The sequence below is a fragment of the Crotalus tigris genome, unplaced genomic scaffold (genome assembly GCF_016545835.1).
Source record: "Crotalus tigris isolate CLP2741 ecotype Arizona unplaced genomic scaffold, ASM1654583v1 scf7180000018784.18638703518:1950463, whole genome shotgun sequence".
NCBI lineage: Eukaryota > Metazoa > Chordata > Lepidosauria > Squamata > Viperidae > Crotalus > Crotalus tigris.
This window is the reverse complement of record NW_024097199.1, coordinates 244,533-257,141: the sequence shown is the minus strand read 5'-3', so window position 1 is coordinate 257,141 and position 12,609 is coordinate 244,533. Positions and strand designations below refer to the sequence as shown.

At 36.5% G+C, this 12,609-nt stretch overlaps 1 protein-coding gene across 5 annotated transcripts in view; it reads right to left on the bottom strand.

Annotated features, from left to right (window-relative positions):
• The window catches only part of KLHL32 (kelch like family member 32), an 83,622-nt gene that overhangs the window by 65,201 nt on the left and 5,812 nt on the right, over positions 1-12,609 (bottom strand). For 3 of the 5 annotated variants that reach the window (XM_039356066.1, XM_039356063.1, XM_039356068.1), the window contains exons 2-3: positions 4,530-4,622; positions 2,213-2,393 (exon numbers count right to left, since the gene is read on the bottom strand). In XM_039356066.1, coding sequence (XP_039212000.1) covers positions 2,213-2,393; positions 4,530-4,552 — 204 coding nt within the window. In that variant the 5' untranslated portion in view covers positions 4,553-4,622. Of the gene's footprint in view, positions 1-2,212; positions 2,394-4,529; positions 4,623-4,886; positions 4,974-12,609 lie in introns of all 5 variants that reach the window. The other 2 variants (XM_039356065.1, XM_039356064.1) reach the window with 1 other exon arrangement.

Sequence of the window (12,609 nt, the reverse complement as noted above, 5' to 3'; positions counted from 1 at the left end):
TTAAACATGGACTGGCTCCCAAATAGCACAGAGGTTTCTATTCATATTGCAAAGACCAGGCAAAGAGATTATCTCTGTAATTTTTCTTTTCTCCTTTACAATAAACCTCTGTGTCTTTTGGAAAGTTGCTTTGGAAGGCTGGAAAAATACACAAGACACTGTATGAAAAAAACAACAACGATGAAAAGCTTAGAGCAGAACTTGTGGTGCCTTTTATAAAACAACGGAACAGTTCCCTTCAATCTGGATCTAATCCAATGAAGTTACTAATCAATATTCTATAGCTTCAAGGGAGTCAAATTTTGGAGTTACATTTTGTTTTATTATTACATTGATATTCTTCCATTTCTGTAGGAGCTTAAAACCGTGGACACAACCATTTTACATTTTAATCTGTCATTAAGCCCATAAAGAAGGCTAGGCAGAAAGATGATGAATTTCAATCTAAGTACTCAATCTGCTGGATCTGAGTGTCCCCAGTCCTAACCTGACATTGGTTTCACTGTACATGGCCAGAAGATTGCTCTATTGAAAGTATTAAGGGGGGGGTTGGTCCTTTTTGCAATTTTACTTTTTAATCATCAGAAAGGAGGCATGAGAGCACACTACCTTTCCTATATCAGAGTAGTGGGATGCCTACCGGTTGAGGCACTCCTGGAAGATGGGCGTTGACAGCATCTCTTTTGTTTTAAAAATCTTACTGAGCCTTAGCAATCTAAACTTAAATATCTACCTTTGCTCGCAGTGGCATATTCATTCATCTACACAACTACAAAAGGGCTTTTAACAAATTAAAAAACAATATTGTAGCAACTCTACGAAGGGCTCCTAAACTACAAGGTCTCTGCTGGCTGGGCATAAACGTACAACTGCACATTTCCTTCCCACCTAAACAGTATTCTTTTTTTCCTGGCTAAGCAATGTCTGCACAAAGCCTTAATCTACACCCACAAGGCTTTCTCATGCACATAAGGTGTTCCAGCTTGTGAAAAAGCCATAGCAAACTACTCCCACAACACTGCGCCTAAGTGAAAACCTCGCACTGAAGGACAAGCTGTGTTTTTGCAAACATTGATAATGCTGTTGGATATCAGGAAAGCAACATATGCTATTTCTGGCACCACAATGACTAGTCATTTGAATGCTCTGGCATACCACAACTTCTTCACAAGATTAAGGGTTCACTGCATCCTAATCCAACTTAACATTGTATATTTTTCCAAGAGATGGAATAACTTTATTTCACTTTTCAACCATGCAGTCAATAAAATAAAGCAAAACACAGCATAGTAGCATCAAACTAAAACTGACTCAATACAGATAGTCTTTGGGTTATTTGTGACCATGTATTTAATAACTGTTCAAAGTTAGAATGGCACTGAAAACTGGACTTATATCTGTCCTTGCACTTAGAACGATCATAGTAAACTTGTGATCAGAATTTGGGCACATGGCAACTAGCCCACACTTACAACCATCGCAGCGGTCTGCAGTTCCATTCTCTTGCCCTGCATGAACTGCCTCTGCTTCAAATCCCCTCATCAATCTTCCCAGCCCAATGGTTGCCTACCCCTGAACTATACAGAAAGTCCTTAACTTACCAGCTCAATTGGGACCGGAACTATACTGACACTAAGCAAGATGGTCGTTAAGTGAATTATACTTGGTTTTATCATCTTTTTGCCACAATCACTATGCAAATGACCATGGCCATTAAATTAATCACATTTGTCAGAAGCCCCTGGGAAGGTCACAAATGGCAATCATGTGACATTGGGATACTGCAACTGTTATAACTACAGGCCAGTGGCCAAGTGTCAGACTTCTGATCAATTGACAAAGGGACTCTGTGAAAGTCATAAGTACAAGGACTGGCCGTAAGTCTCTTTTTTTCAGTTCCATCATAATTTTGAATGGTTGTTAAATGGATGTTCATAGGTCAAGAACTATCTGTACATATTTTACATCTAGAGAGTCTTATGCCAGCCTTCCTTTCCAAGGACTAGATGCACCACACAGAATCCATGTATGTCCATATACACACTTCCAGAAATGAACGTGCATGACAATACTTGAAAAATAACATTTTCACATTACTGTGTCCAAAATTTAAAAGAAAAGGGAATTTACATTTATTATTACAATCTAGAAGTAACAATTACATAAAAATATTACTATACTGGCTATACTATACAAACATATGTTAACTTACCCTGAAATAGTCACTGCATGCTGCTAGTACAGCCTTGTGAGCAGGGAATTTCTGTTCTTCAGCAATTAGAGTTATATCACAGAGTATCCCATCATTTCTTTGTTGGTTCAGAGCTGCCAGGACAGCATCATTGTGAGAACTGGATTGGCAAAGTCTCTGACCAGTCAGCATATCTTGAATACTGCAAAAGATGAAACAGTAACTAGAACCATGAGGATCAAAATAAAGTCTATGAAATATACCCATGTGCTTTAAATTATCTGATTTTTTAATTACCATATACGTAATCTATTTATGTATGTATTTGTACAATATTTTTTCAGGGAAAAAAGTGCCTGAGAATTCCCTGTAAAATGAAATTGCACAGGAATTCAATATTATGGTTGGAGGGACAGTCAATCAGATGTTTAGATTGGATTTGATATTTCTGTCCACATATCAAGCCCTTCCCAAGGGCCTGGAATAGGGAAATGTTTTATTATTATTATATACACAACATGTGAAGTCACAGCTGCCGCTTCATTAGTTGGTGATGGCCTTCACACACATCATGTACTTCCCAAGAACCTAGGATGTCATAATTAATTGTTGCAATGAATGTGCAGGTCCAAGTATTGTAACCTTTTGTAATTGACAGATGTAAATTTTGTCAATGCACAGATTTTTTAGGTGCTGTAAAGAACTTTTTTTTTTAATTTGGCATCCACTGTGTCAATAACTACTGGGACCATCACGGTCTATTTATAACATAATATTTCCACTCAATTACTACTACTACTACTACTACTACTACTACTACTACTACTTCTGACAATTAAAAATAAAGTATTTTTAATTTTTTCCTATTTCTGCACAGAATCAACAGATCTGCAGTATTATGGTCTGTCAGAAATATTACCATAGTTCATTAGACAAAAGTAGATCTTATTCTTCTATACCAAATAAAGCTGTTCTAAACATCCACAATGTGCCCATACATAAATTATCATTACCAGGCTCAGATCAACTGAACTGCAATTCTTATGTTGCATAAGAATTGTACAGTGTCAACCAACAGCATGTTTGTGAGCAATTTTCCCCAATTTCCCTGAATATAAGTAATTAAATTGTCATTGCCACTAGAAATGGTAATACATACGGTACCATTCTTTCCAATAAAAATGTTCAACTTTATATAATGCACTTTTTGAGAGGGCAAAGTGGCAGAAAGTACTGAAATGTATTACTAAATATAGCGCTAGTTTCTTGAGATAATTTATGTATCACTACCAGTTCCTGTCAACACTTTTTGCTGCAACAAAAATAAACACACGCTAGAAAAAACATTTTAACAAATCACAAAGAATAATGTGCTACAGAATAAAGGGACAGTAACACTAGAAATGCATTTTGCATTTCTCAAGGTCGGCCATTCCTACGGTACTCTGATACTCTTTGGTCATGTTAGGTCTATACCTGTATCTCCCAGAATTCCCAGGCACTGTAGCCCTTAGGAATACTGAAGGAGGAAAACTATGCTGGTCCGTGGAAGCAAAAAATTAATCTGGTGACAGCTTTCCAACTTAAAAAAATCATTAGAAAGCATGTTTTTTTCATTAAATGCACCTCTGATAAAGTGAACTAAAGTTCACAAAAGTTTTCATGTTATATGTTTAAGCATAATAATAATTTATTAAAATTGCATGTCTAAAATTTCCCAAAAGTTTAAATCTAAGGCAATTCCTATAGTAAATCATTTGTTCTAGAATTTTGGACACATATTTAAACCTAAAGAAGTGCAGAATTCAAAATTCACATTTCATTTTTACCATGCATAATTAGAATCACATATGCAATATGTAAACAACACAAATAGTCCAACTAGCTGGGAAAATGATTTGTATTATTGTAAAAATATTGTTCACCTGAATCAAATTTGGAAGAGTGAAAATCTTATTATTCTTTCTACTTTAGCTTATATATGTTTTTAAAAATTAATTTTGAGGACTGATCTATAAGGATCACCACAATGCTATTCTCTTCCTTTTTCTCTCTCTCCAGGATTTACAAGTTCTTATTTTAGGCTGGAGTGCACAACATGTAAAAAAGCTGACAAAGTGAAAAGAGCAAACATTTTTTACATCAAGATTTTCTGTGAGAAAAGTTATCATGAAAATTCAAGGGAGCCTATCACATTACCAAACAAACCTTTGTTGACAGGGTAATTTTGATGGGATATGCATGTATCCAGATGGTGGTATTGTCATCCTTTAGTAGCTAACATAAACACATATACTGTAAAATGAAAATTGGCTGAGGCAGATACTGTGAACTATACCTGAGGCACACTTCAGATGGCATCTTTCAGCTTTACTGTTTGGAATCCTTTGCTTCTTAATAATTTACAAAAATGCACTACTACACATTCCAACTGAAAGGAAAGAAAAAAATAGGGTTAGAATTAAAATGACTTTCTGTTCTCTCCCTTGCAGAGAATACTGCAGTCACTACAAAAAGCAATATTTGGCTAAATATTCATGCCAAATAGTTAAAGCCAGTATCAATGCCCAATGGGAGATATTATCTGCCAATATTTAGTATCAAGTTACACATTTTGAAACTGCAAATTGAATATAAAAATTGGATGTAGAAATATAGAAAGTGGGTCTACTGTATTTATATATTTTCCACTTACCATATAGGTGTCTAGTAGTAAGTTAAAAGAATATGTTTTTCAAGACAAAACCCTGATCTCTAAGAACTGTTTTCTTCTCTTTAAAATCTAAAAAGCAAAACTAGTTTAGTATAGTATACAGTACGTATTTTGAGCCATATCTTCAATGCATCTTTTCTGCTGAAGCTCCCACAAACTATATACTTGCTTCCACTTGCTGTAAAAGCTATGAGGCATAACACGTTACGATGCTTACAGTACAACATTCAACTTCATGACTGATTCATTAAGAATATCCTACAAAGCAACAGATACAAAAATAAAAGTTTACTGTTTTTCTTCCTATATCAACCCCCCCAGTTCTTTGAATTTCATTAACTTCACCCCCATTCTATTTCCTCTTTAACCTTGTTATTTCAGCATGAAAAGTTCGAACAGCAGTGGAAATACAATTAAAGAGGTTTTTCATTGACTGATATTTTTACCCTATCTGCCAGGACAACAAGAATGTGTAATAGAACCAGGGCAGAATGATGCAAGTTTACCACTAATTGTTCCCCCATGACTCTTACTAATCAAAGTACACATCTGCACATGTTATTTTGAAGGTTTATTTCATGTGAAGGTAATGCAATTTTATTTTTGCACATTCCAGAACATATCACTTTCCGCATCAAAGAAAACATCATCTCTGGAAATTCCATGCACAGATTCAAGGCATAATTTAGCACTCATTTACTACACGGTAAAAAATCTTTCAAAATCTATCCTTTATCATCATCTTCGTCATGATGAACATAGTGAACATATTTTGTTAGCTCTATGAGCAATTATAGGAATGGAAACACACAAATGGTCATACGAATAGGATCACGTTGCCATAAATGCAGGAGATACAATTATCCAATTGTACTGACTCCAATTATTCTAGTACAACTCTTTATCAGAGCAAACTTACGTATTTTATTACAGTAGCTTTCATTTTTAAAAGTTAATCTTTCAATTCTTATATAGATGTAGCCCAATATTTTGATGGATTTACAAAGTCTCAAAAGTCTTTTATGTTAATAGCTGAATATGGAACAACATTTTAGATGATTCAAGGAAAATGGTATTTGAAGAAGATAGAAGACTCAAACTGAATAGAAATCAAACAATCTGTGGATAAAAAAACAACAGCTAAGAGCACTTGGCTGAAATTATCAGGGCTCAGAAATTAAACAGGGTCATACCTGGTAACTGGTAGGTTATACCAGGCTAGTAGGCTAACTGAGAAGTCTAGAAACATTCCCAAAGCAGAGAATGATGCAAATAGTCTAAACCAAGAATGCTTAAGTGAAGTATTCACCAGCAGGACTGAAGGAAACTTTATCTTAAGGTTAGATATACCATATGATAAGAGGCTCAGCAACTACTTAGCTGTTTTCAAAAATAATCTGAATTTATGTTAGATGTATCTGAAGGATGATGTACAAGTTCAATATAAGATAATACACAATTTCAGAGAGCAAATTATACTTTTGGTTTCATAGGGCAGTATTCAAACAGTATTCAAACTAAATTGCACCTTACGAGTGCAACTTATGCTGCTATTTGTAGTATACTAAAATATTTACTACAGGTATAGATCCCTCTCTGATTGGAGTCGGTAAAAAGGAGAGCAATGCTGCTATTATAGACTCCGCAAAGGAGGAGATCAATCTCTACCTTCTCCAGATAGGATTTTTAAAATTCCTGCTAGAAACTTTGGGAAACCTCTTCAACAAAGGCAGCCTTAAACTAGATCAGGGGTTCCCAACTGTGCGAGACGATATTCCAGGGGGTGCAAAAACTTGGGTTTAGAAGTTTCAAAATTATACTGTATGTGCATAATTCGTTGCCATTATTTCAAACTTTTGTAAGGGGTGCGAGAATATATCAGAAGTGTTCTAGAGGTGCTGGGTATAGAAAAGGTTGGGAACCGCTGAACTAGATGGATCAGAAGACTAACTTGATACAGTATCAAGAAGCTTGTATGACCTTGATTTTTCCCCCACAGAATTGGTTGTCTGGAAACATGGCTGCTCTATCCAATTATTCAATAATTTTACGGTTCTCCACCCATTACTCCATCAGCTTTAGATTTTATTGGTTAGAATATTCTACTAAAATATTATACAAGAAAGCAGAGAACATACATTTCTCTCTGAAAACCAGCTTTTTGCCCTACATGCTAGCTTTTTAAAAACCTGGGACATTCACAGAGAAAATATGTTTTATGTTCTCCTCTTTACCATTGGAAGCGTCACTTGAACCAGCAATTATTGCCTTAATAAATGTAGACATTGCTGAGTAGGAAATTTGATTCCAGCTGCTTTGATCTATTGCACAGCAGTGACCAACAATGACTTGGAAAAGGGATGCTGACTTGAAAAGCACATTCCACTCCAGGAAGAACATTATGACCAGATTAAAGCTACAATTCTATGAAATAAAAGCAGAACCCATGAAGCAATACATAAAAATTTCAAAGTTTCAAAATAATTTAGAGCTACAGTATATTAAGACTACGAAAATGTTTCTATTATTCGTGAAAGAAAGAAAAAATACATAATGCTAAAACATTGATTTTATTATTCTTTCTTTGAATTATGTTGTTCATTAAAGTAATACAGGACAAAATAATAGAGAAAACTAATTATCGAGGCTGGAAAGAAACTAATATGATACTAAAATAATTGCATTTTATTGTAAAGTGTATCAATCAGATTGGCTAGATTCATATGTCACAGCCTATAAAGCTTGTGATTTAATGTTATCTGAATCCCTTCTGTTTATTCTGGTTTATATATAGAGTTTATGGTTTACTGTTACACATATCAGCAAAGAGTTTATCTGCATTGATTCCATATGAAGCAGACCATAATGGAAAATGTTTCAGAGGTAATGAGGATATTAACTGTATTTGCAACTGTTAGGAATTCCTATAAAAACATGAGAAATTCCAGTATAATTTTCAGAAATACAGAAATATGTATAACAGATTACAGACGCAAATGGTTTTCAAATGTGGAAACAGCATTGGAAAGCAGGATCATTTCTGCATTCTTTTCTATGTAATGCTAAATAAATTCCTACCTTCTTAACTTTTAAATAACAGCTTTGATAGTAAAAAAATGGCTTTAGGAGGCAGCATTGGGGGGAACATTAGATTTTGCTATCTATCCTTGTTCATTAGTATGAGGCCAATTTGGAAATAAACCTCCATTTGGTTATCAATGACAGACACTCGCAGATACAGAATTTTATCATACACATTAGAAAACTATATTACATTACTTTTTAACATAATCACCATTCAAATTGAGGCACTTGTCATAATATCTTACAAGGTTTGAAATTCCTTAATAGTAGTCGCTCAGCGCCAAATCTTGGCTATAGGAGAGGTGATCAAAAACATCCCAACAGAACTAGATTTCGACAGGGAGAAGTGTGAATCAGGTATTACACATCAGTCATGCAAGAACAGAAAGGCATCCAAAAAGAGAAGCTACCTTCTGGTAGGTGATTCAATTATAAGGGGATTTAGGAAAGGACACAGAGGCTTTGAAAGAGGTCAGGTGTCTTCCAGGGGCTACTGCCGGTAGGGACAAGAAGCGTATTTCTAAAATAATCAAGAATGGCAGCAAGGACTGTGATGTGGAGGCTATCATACATCTTGGCATTAACGATCTGTCCCAGAAAGATGTACTCTCTGTGCAGAACGATTTCCAGAGCTTGGGGAAGGAACTTAGCAGAATATACTGTAGGCTTACTTTCTCAGAGGTTTTACCAGTGTACAAGGAGCAAAATGGAAAAGGCCAGCACATAGCACAATTCAATATGTGGCTAAAGGAGTGGTGTAAAGGGGAAGGCTTTGGATATATTAGTCACGATGTTTGTAGCTGGTTCAATGAAAAGATGTACAAAAGAGATGGTTTGCATCCATCAAAGAAAGGGACTGAGTTACTCGGCTATAAATTCACAGATTTCCTGGAGGAAAATTTAAACTAAACAGTGGGGACAGTGAGTTAATTGATACAGAACAACCCTGTCCCCGGCAATCTGAAAATTATGGGGCTATCAGTGCATGTAAGAATACCAACCTTGCTGTCAAGCAAAATCAAGCATCTAATAGTGAGTGCCACACAAAGTGCACTAATCAATTAGGTGGTAAGACAATAGGGAACTCAGGCACCACACAGGTTATATAGAAACCAAACACAGGGCTGGTCATAAAGGACTCAAATGTCTATACACCAATGCACAGAGTATGAATAGCAAACAGGGTGAACTAGAAATTCAGGTTAATGAGGGCAGATATGATATTGTTGCCATTACGGAAACATGGTGGGATGGAACCCACACATGGAACACACAGCTAGAGGGATTTAAATTATTTAAAAGAAACAGACCAAATAAAAGAGGAGGTAGAGTTACTCTCTATATAAGAAATAACTACATCTCTACATAAATAGAGCACAACAATGATAAAAACTGTCTTGAATGCATTTGGGTCAATATAAAAGGGAAAAAAAAATGACATTGCCATAGGTGTATACTACAGGCCCCCAGCCAAACAGAGGAAATAGATGAAATTTTTGCTAGTCAGCTAACTAAAGTGTGTAGGAAGCACATCCCAATAGTAATGGGGGACTTTAACTACCCTGACAACTGTGAGACAAACTCTGCACCAAGTGGAAGATCAAATAGGTTCCTGATAAACCTAGCAGACAACTTTGTCTCCCAAAAAGTAGAGAAGGGAACTAGGGGATTAGTCATTTTGGATCTAATTCTCACTAACAGAGATGAAATGATAGAAGGTGTTGAAGCCATAGGAACTCTGAGAGGAAGTGATCATGCAATTTTGGAATTCAACATTATGGAAGCACAAGCAATAGAACACAGTCAAACTAGAGTCTTGCACTTCAAGAGAGCTAATTTCAATAAACTTAGAGAGGGCTTGGGAAGGATTCCATGGATGAGAATCCTCAAGGGGAAAACAACTCAAGAAGCTTGGGAAATTTTGAAAAATGAGATAATAAAAGCCCAGTCTAGTACAATACCAATAAAGAGGAAAAATAACAGCTCTCAAAAGAAACCAGCATGGCTGCATAAAGAACTCTCTAACAAATTGAAAGATAAAAAGGACAAGTATAGAAAGTGGAAAGAGGAGCACATAACTAAGTCAGAATATCAGCAAATAGCCCGAGCCTCCAAAGATGAAGTGAGGAAAGCCAAGGCTCAAAATGAACTAAGGCTTAAGACCAAAGTCAAAGATAACAAAAAAAAGCTTCTTTCAATATGTAAAAAACAAGAAAAAAGTGAAGGAAATTATTGGTCCATTAGTGAGTGAAAGTGGCAAGAAGTTGACAAGCAACAGGGAGAAAGCAGAACTATTTAATTCATTTTTTGCATCTGTCTTTACACAAAGGGAAAAAACAGACCAACCTATCGAAAATAGTGCCATAAAAACCAGAACAGAAATGCAAGTTAAGATAGGCAAGAAAATGGTAAGTGAGCACCTGTCCAACCTAGACGAGTTCAAATTGCCAGGACCAGATGGATTACACCCCAGGGTTCTCAAGGAACTGGCAGATGTGATCTCAGAATCACTGAACTATATTTTTCAAAGATCCTGGAGCACAGGGGAACTACCAGAGGACTGGAAAAGAGCTGATGTAGTTCCCATCTACAAAAAAGGGAAAAAAATGGACCTAGGAAATTACAGACCTATCAGCCTGACCTCAATACCTGGGAAGATCCTGGAAAAGATAATCAAACAACGAATCAATGAACACCTAGAGGCAAACAAAGTTACTACTAAAAGCCAACATGGGTTTGTCAAAAATATATTATGCCAGACAAATCTTATTGCATTCTTTGACCAAGTGACAAAATTAGTGGATCAGAGGAATGCTGTGGACATAATTTACTTAGACTTCAGTAAGGCATTTGATAAAGTAGATCACAACCTACTACTTGACAAGATAGAAAAATGTGGGATAGAAAGCATCACCACCAGATGGATCTGTAGCTGGCTGACCGGCCGTACTCAGCATGTGGTCCTCAATGGAACTGCATCTACATGGAGGGAAGTGTGTAGTGGGGTGCTCCAAGGCTCTGTTCTGGGCCCAGTGCTCTTCAATATCTATATCAACGATTTGGACGAGGGGATAGATGGGGAACTCATCAAATTTGCAGATGACACCAAGCTGGCAGGAATAGCCAAAACTCCAGAAGATAGGCTTAAGATACAGAAGGATCTGGATAGACTTGAACACTGGGCGCTATCTAACAAAATGAAATTCAATGGTGAAAAAAGCAAGGTTCTACATTTAGGCAAGAAAAACCAAATGCACAAGTACAGCATAGGTGGCACCATGCTCAATAGTAGTAACTGTGAGAGGGACCTCGGAGTCCTAGTAGACAATCACCTAAATATGAGCCAGCAGTGTGCTGCAGCTGCCAAAAAGGCCAACACAGTGCTAGGCTGCATTAACAGAGGGATAGAATCAAGATCACGTGAAGTATTAATATCACTTTACAATGCCTTGGTAAGGCCACACTTGGAATACTGCATCCAGTTTTGGTCACCACGATGTAAAAAAGATGTTGAGACTCTAGAAAGAGTACAGAGAAGAGCAACAAAGATGATTAGGGAACTGGAGGCTAAAGCATATAAGGAATGGTTGCTGGAATTGGGTATGTCTAGTTTAACGAAGAGAAGGACGAGGGGGGAACATGATAGCAGTGTTCCAATATCTCAGGGGCTGCCACAAAGAAGAAGGTGTCAAGCTATTTTCCAAGGTGACTGAAGGCAGGACAAGAAGCAACAAATGGAAAATAATCGAGAAGCAACCTAGAACTAAGGAGAAACTTCCTGACAGTTAGAACAATTAACCAGTGGAACAACCTGCCTCCAGAAGCGGTGAATGCTCCAACACTGGAGGTTTTTAAGAAGAGACTGGACAGCCATTTGTCTGAAATGGTATAGGGTTTCCTGCCTGAGGAGAAGGTTGGACTAGATAACCTCCAAGGTCCCTTCCAACTTTACTATTATTATTATTATTAAAAATTCTTAGGTGTGTCTAGCAGTGTGCGGCTGAGCATTATCGTGAACCAACATCATACCGGAAGTGGTGCCATAGAAAGTCTAAATTATTAGACTAATAATATGAATAATATGAAAATATTTCCTATCAGGTCTTACCAGCTTTCTGATATGGGAGGGGAAAACAAAGATATGGCCCTCTCAATCCCTCTCAATCCCTAGAATCCTCCTTCAGGATTCTCATTATCTTTATAGAAACCACCTCAAATCCTTTCCAAAATACTATAGCCCAATTTGAAAAGATCAATTGTTTCGCTTTTTAAATAAAAGCGAAACAAATATCAAAACAAAAAAAAAGTTAAGGTTGTATTTCAGTACACAAAACAACTAAATACAGTAGAGCAGAAATTTGAGCCAGGATTTTGGTCTGGCTTTAGCACTTAAAACTATTGCAGGTGATTCTTTAAGAGGCAAAAGAATCTCCACAAATTTAGATATCAATCATGGTATTCTTTAGAGACACAATACCACAGTGAGGCTGGAACTCAAATTTTCAGCAACTCTAATCCTTGGAGAACTGTTCCTAGATGATTATTGTATTTTTTTTCCCCCAGGAATTTCTCATTACATTGGAAACAGAATGAAAACGTGCTCTGCACTTGCTGGCACACC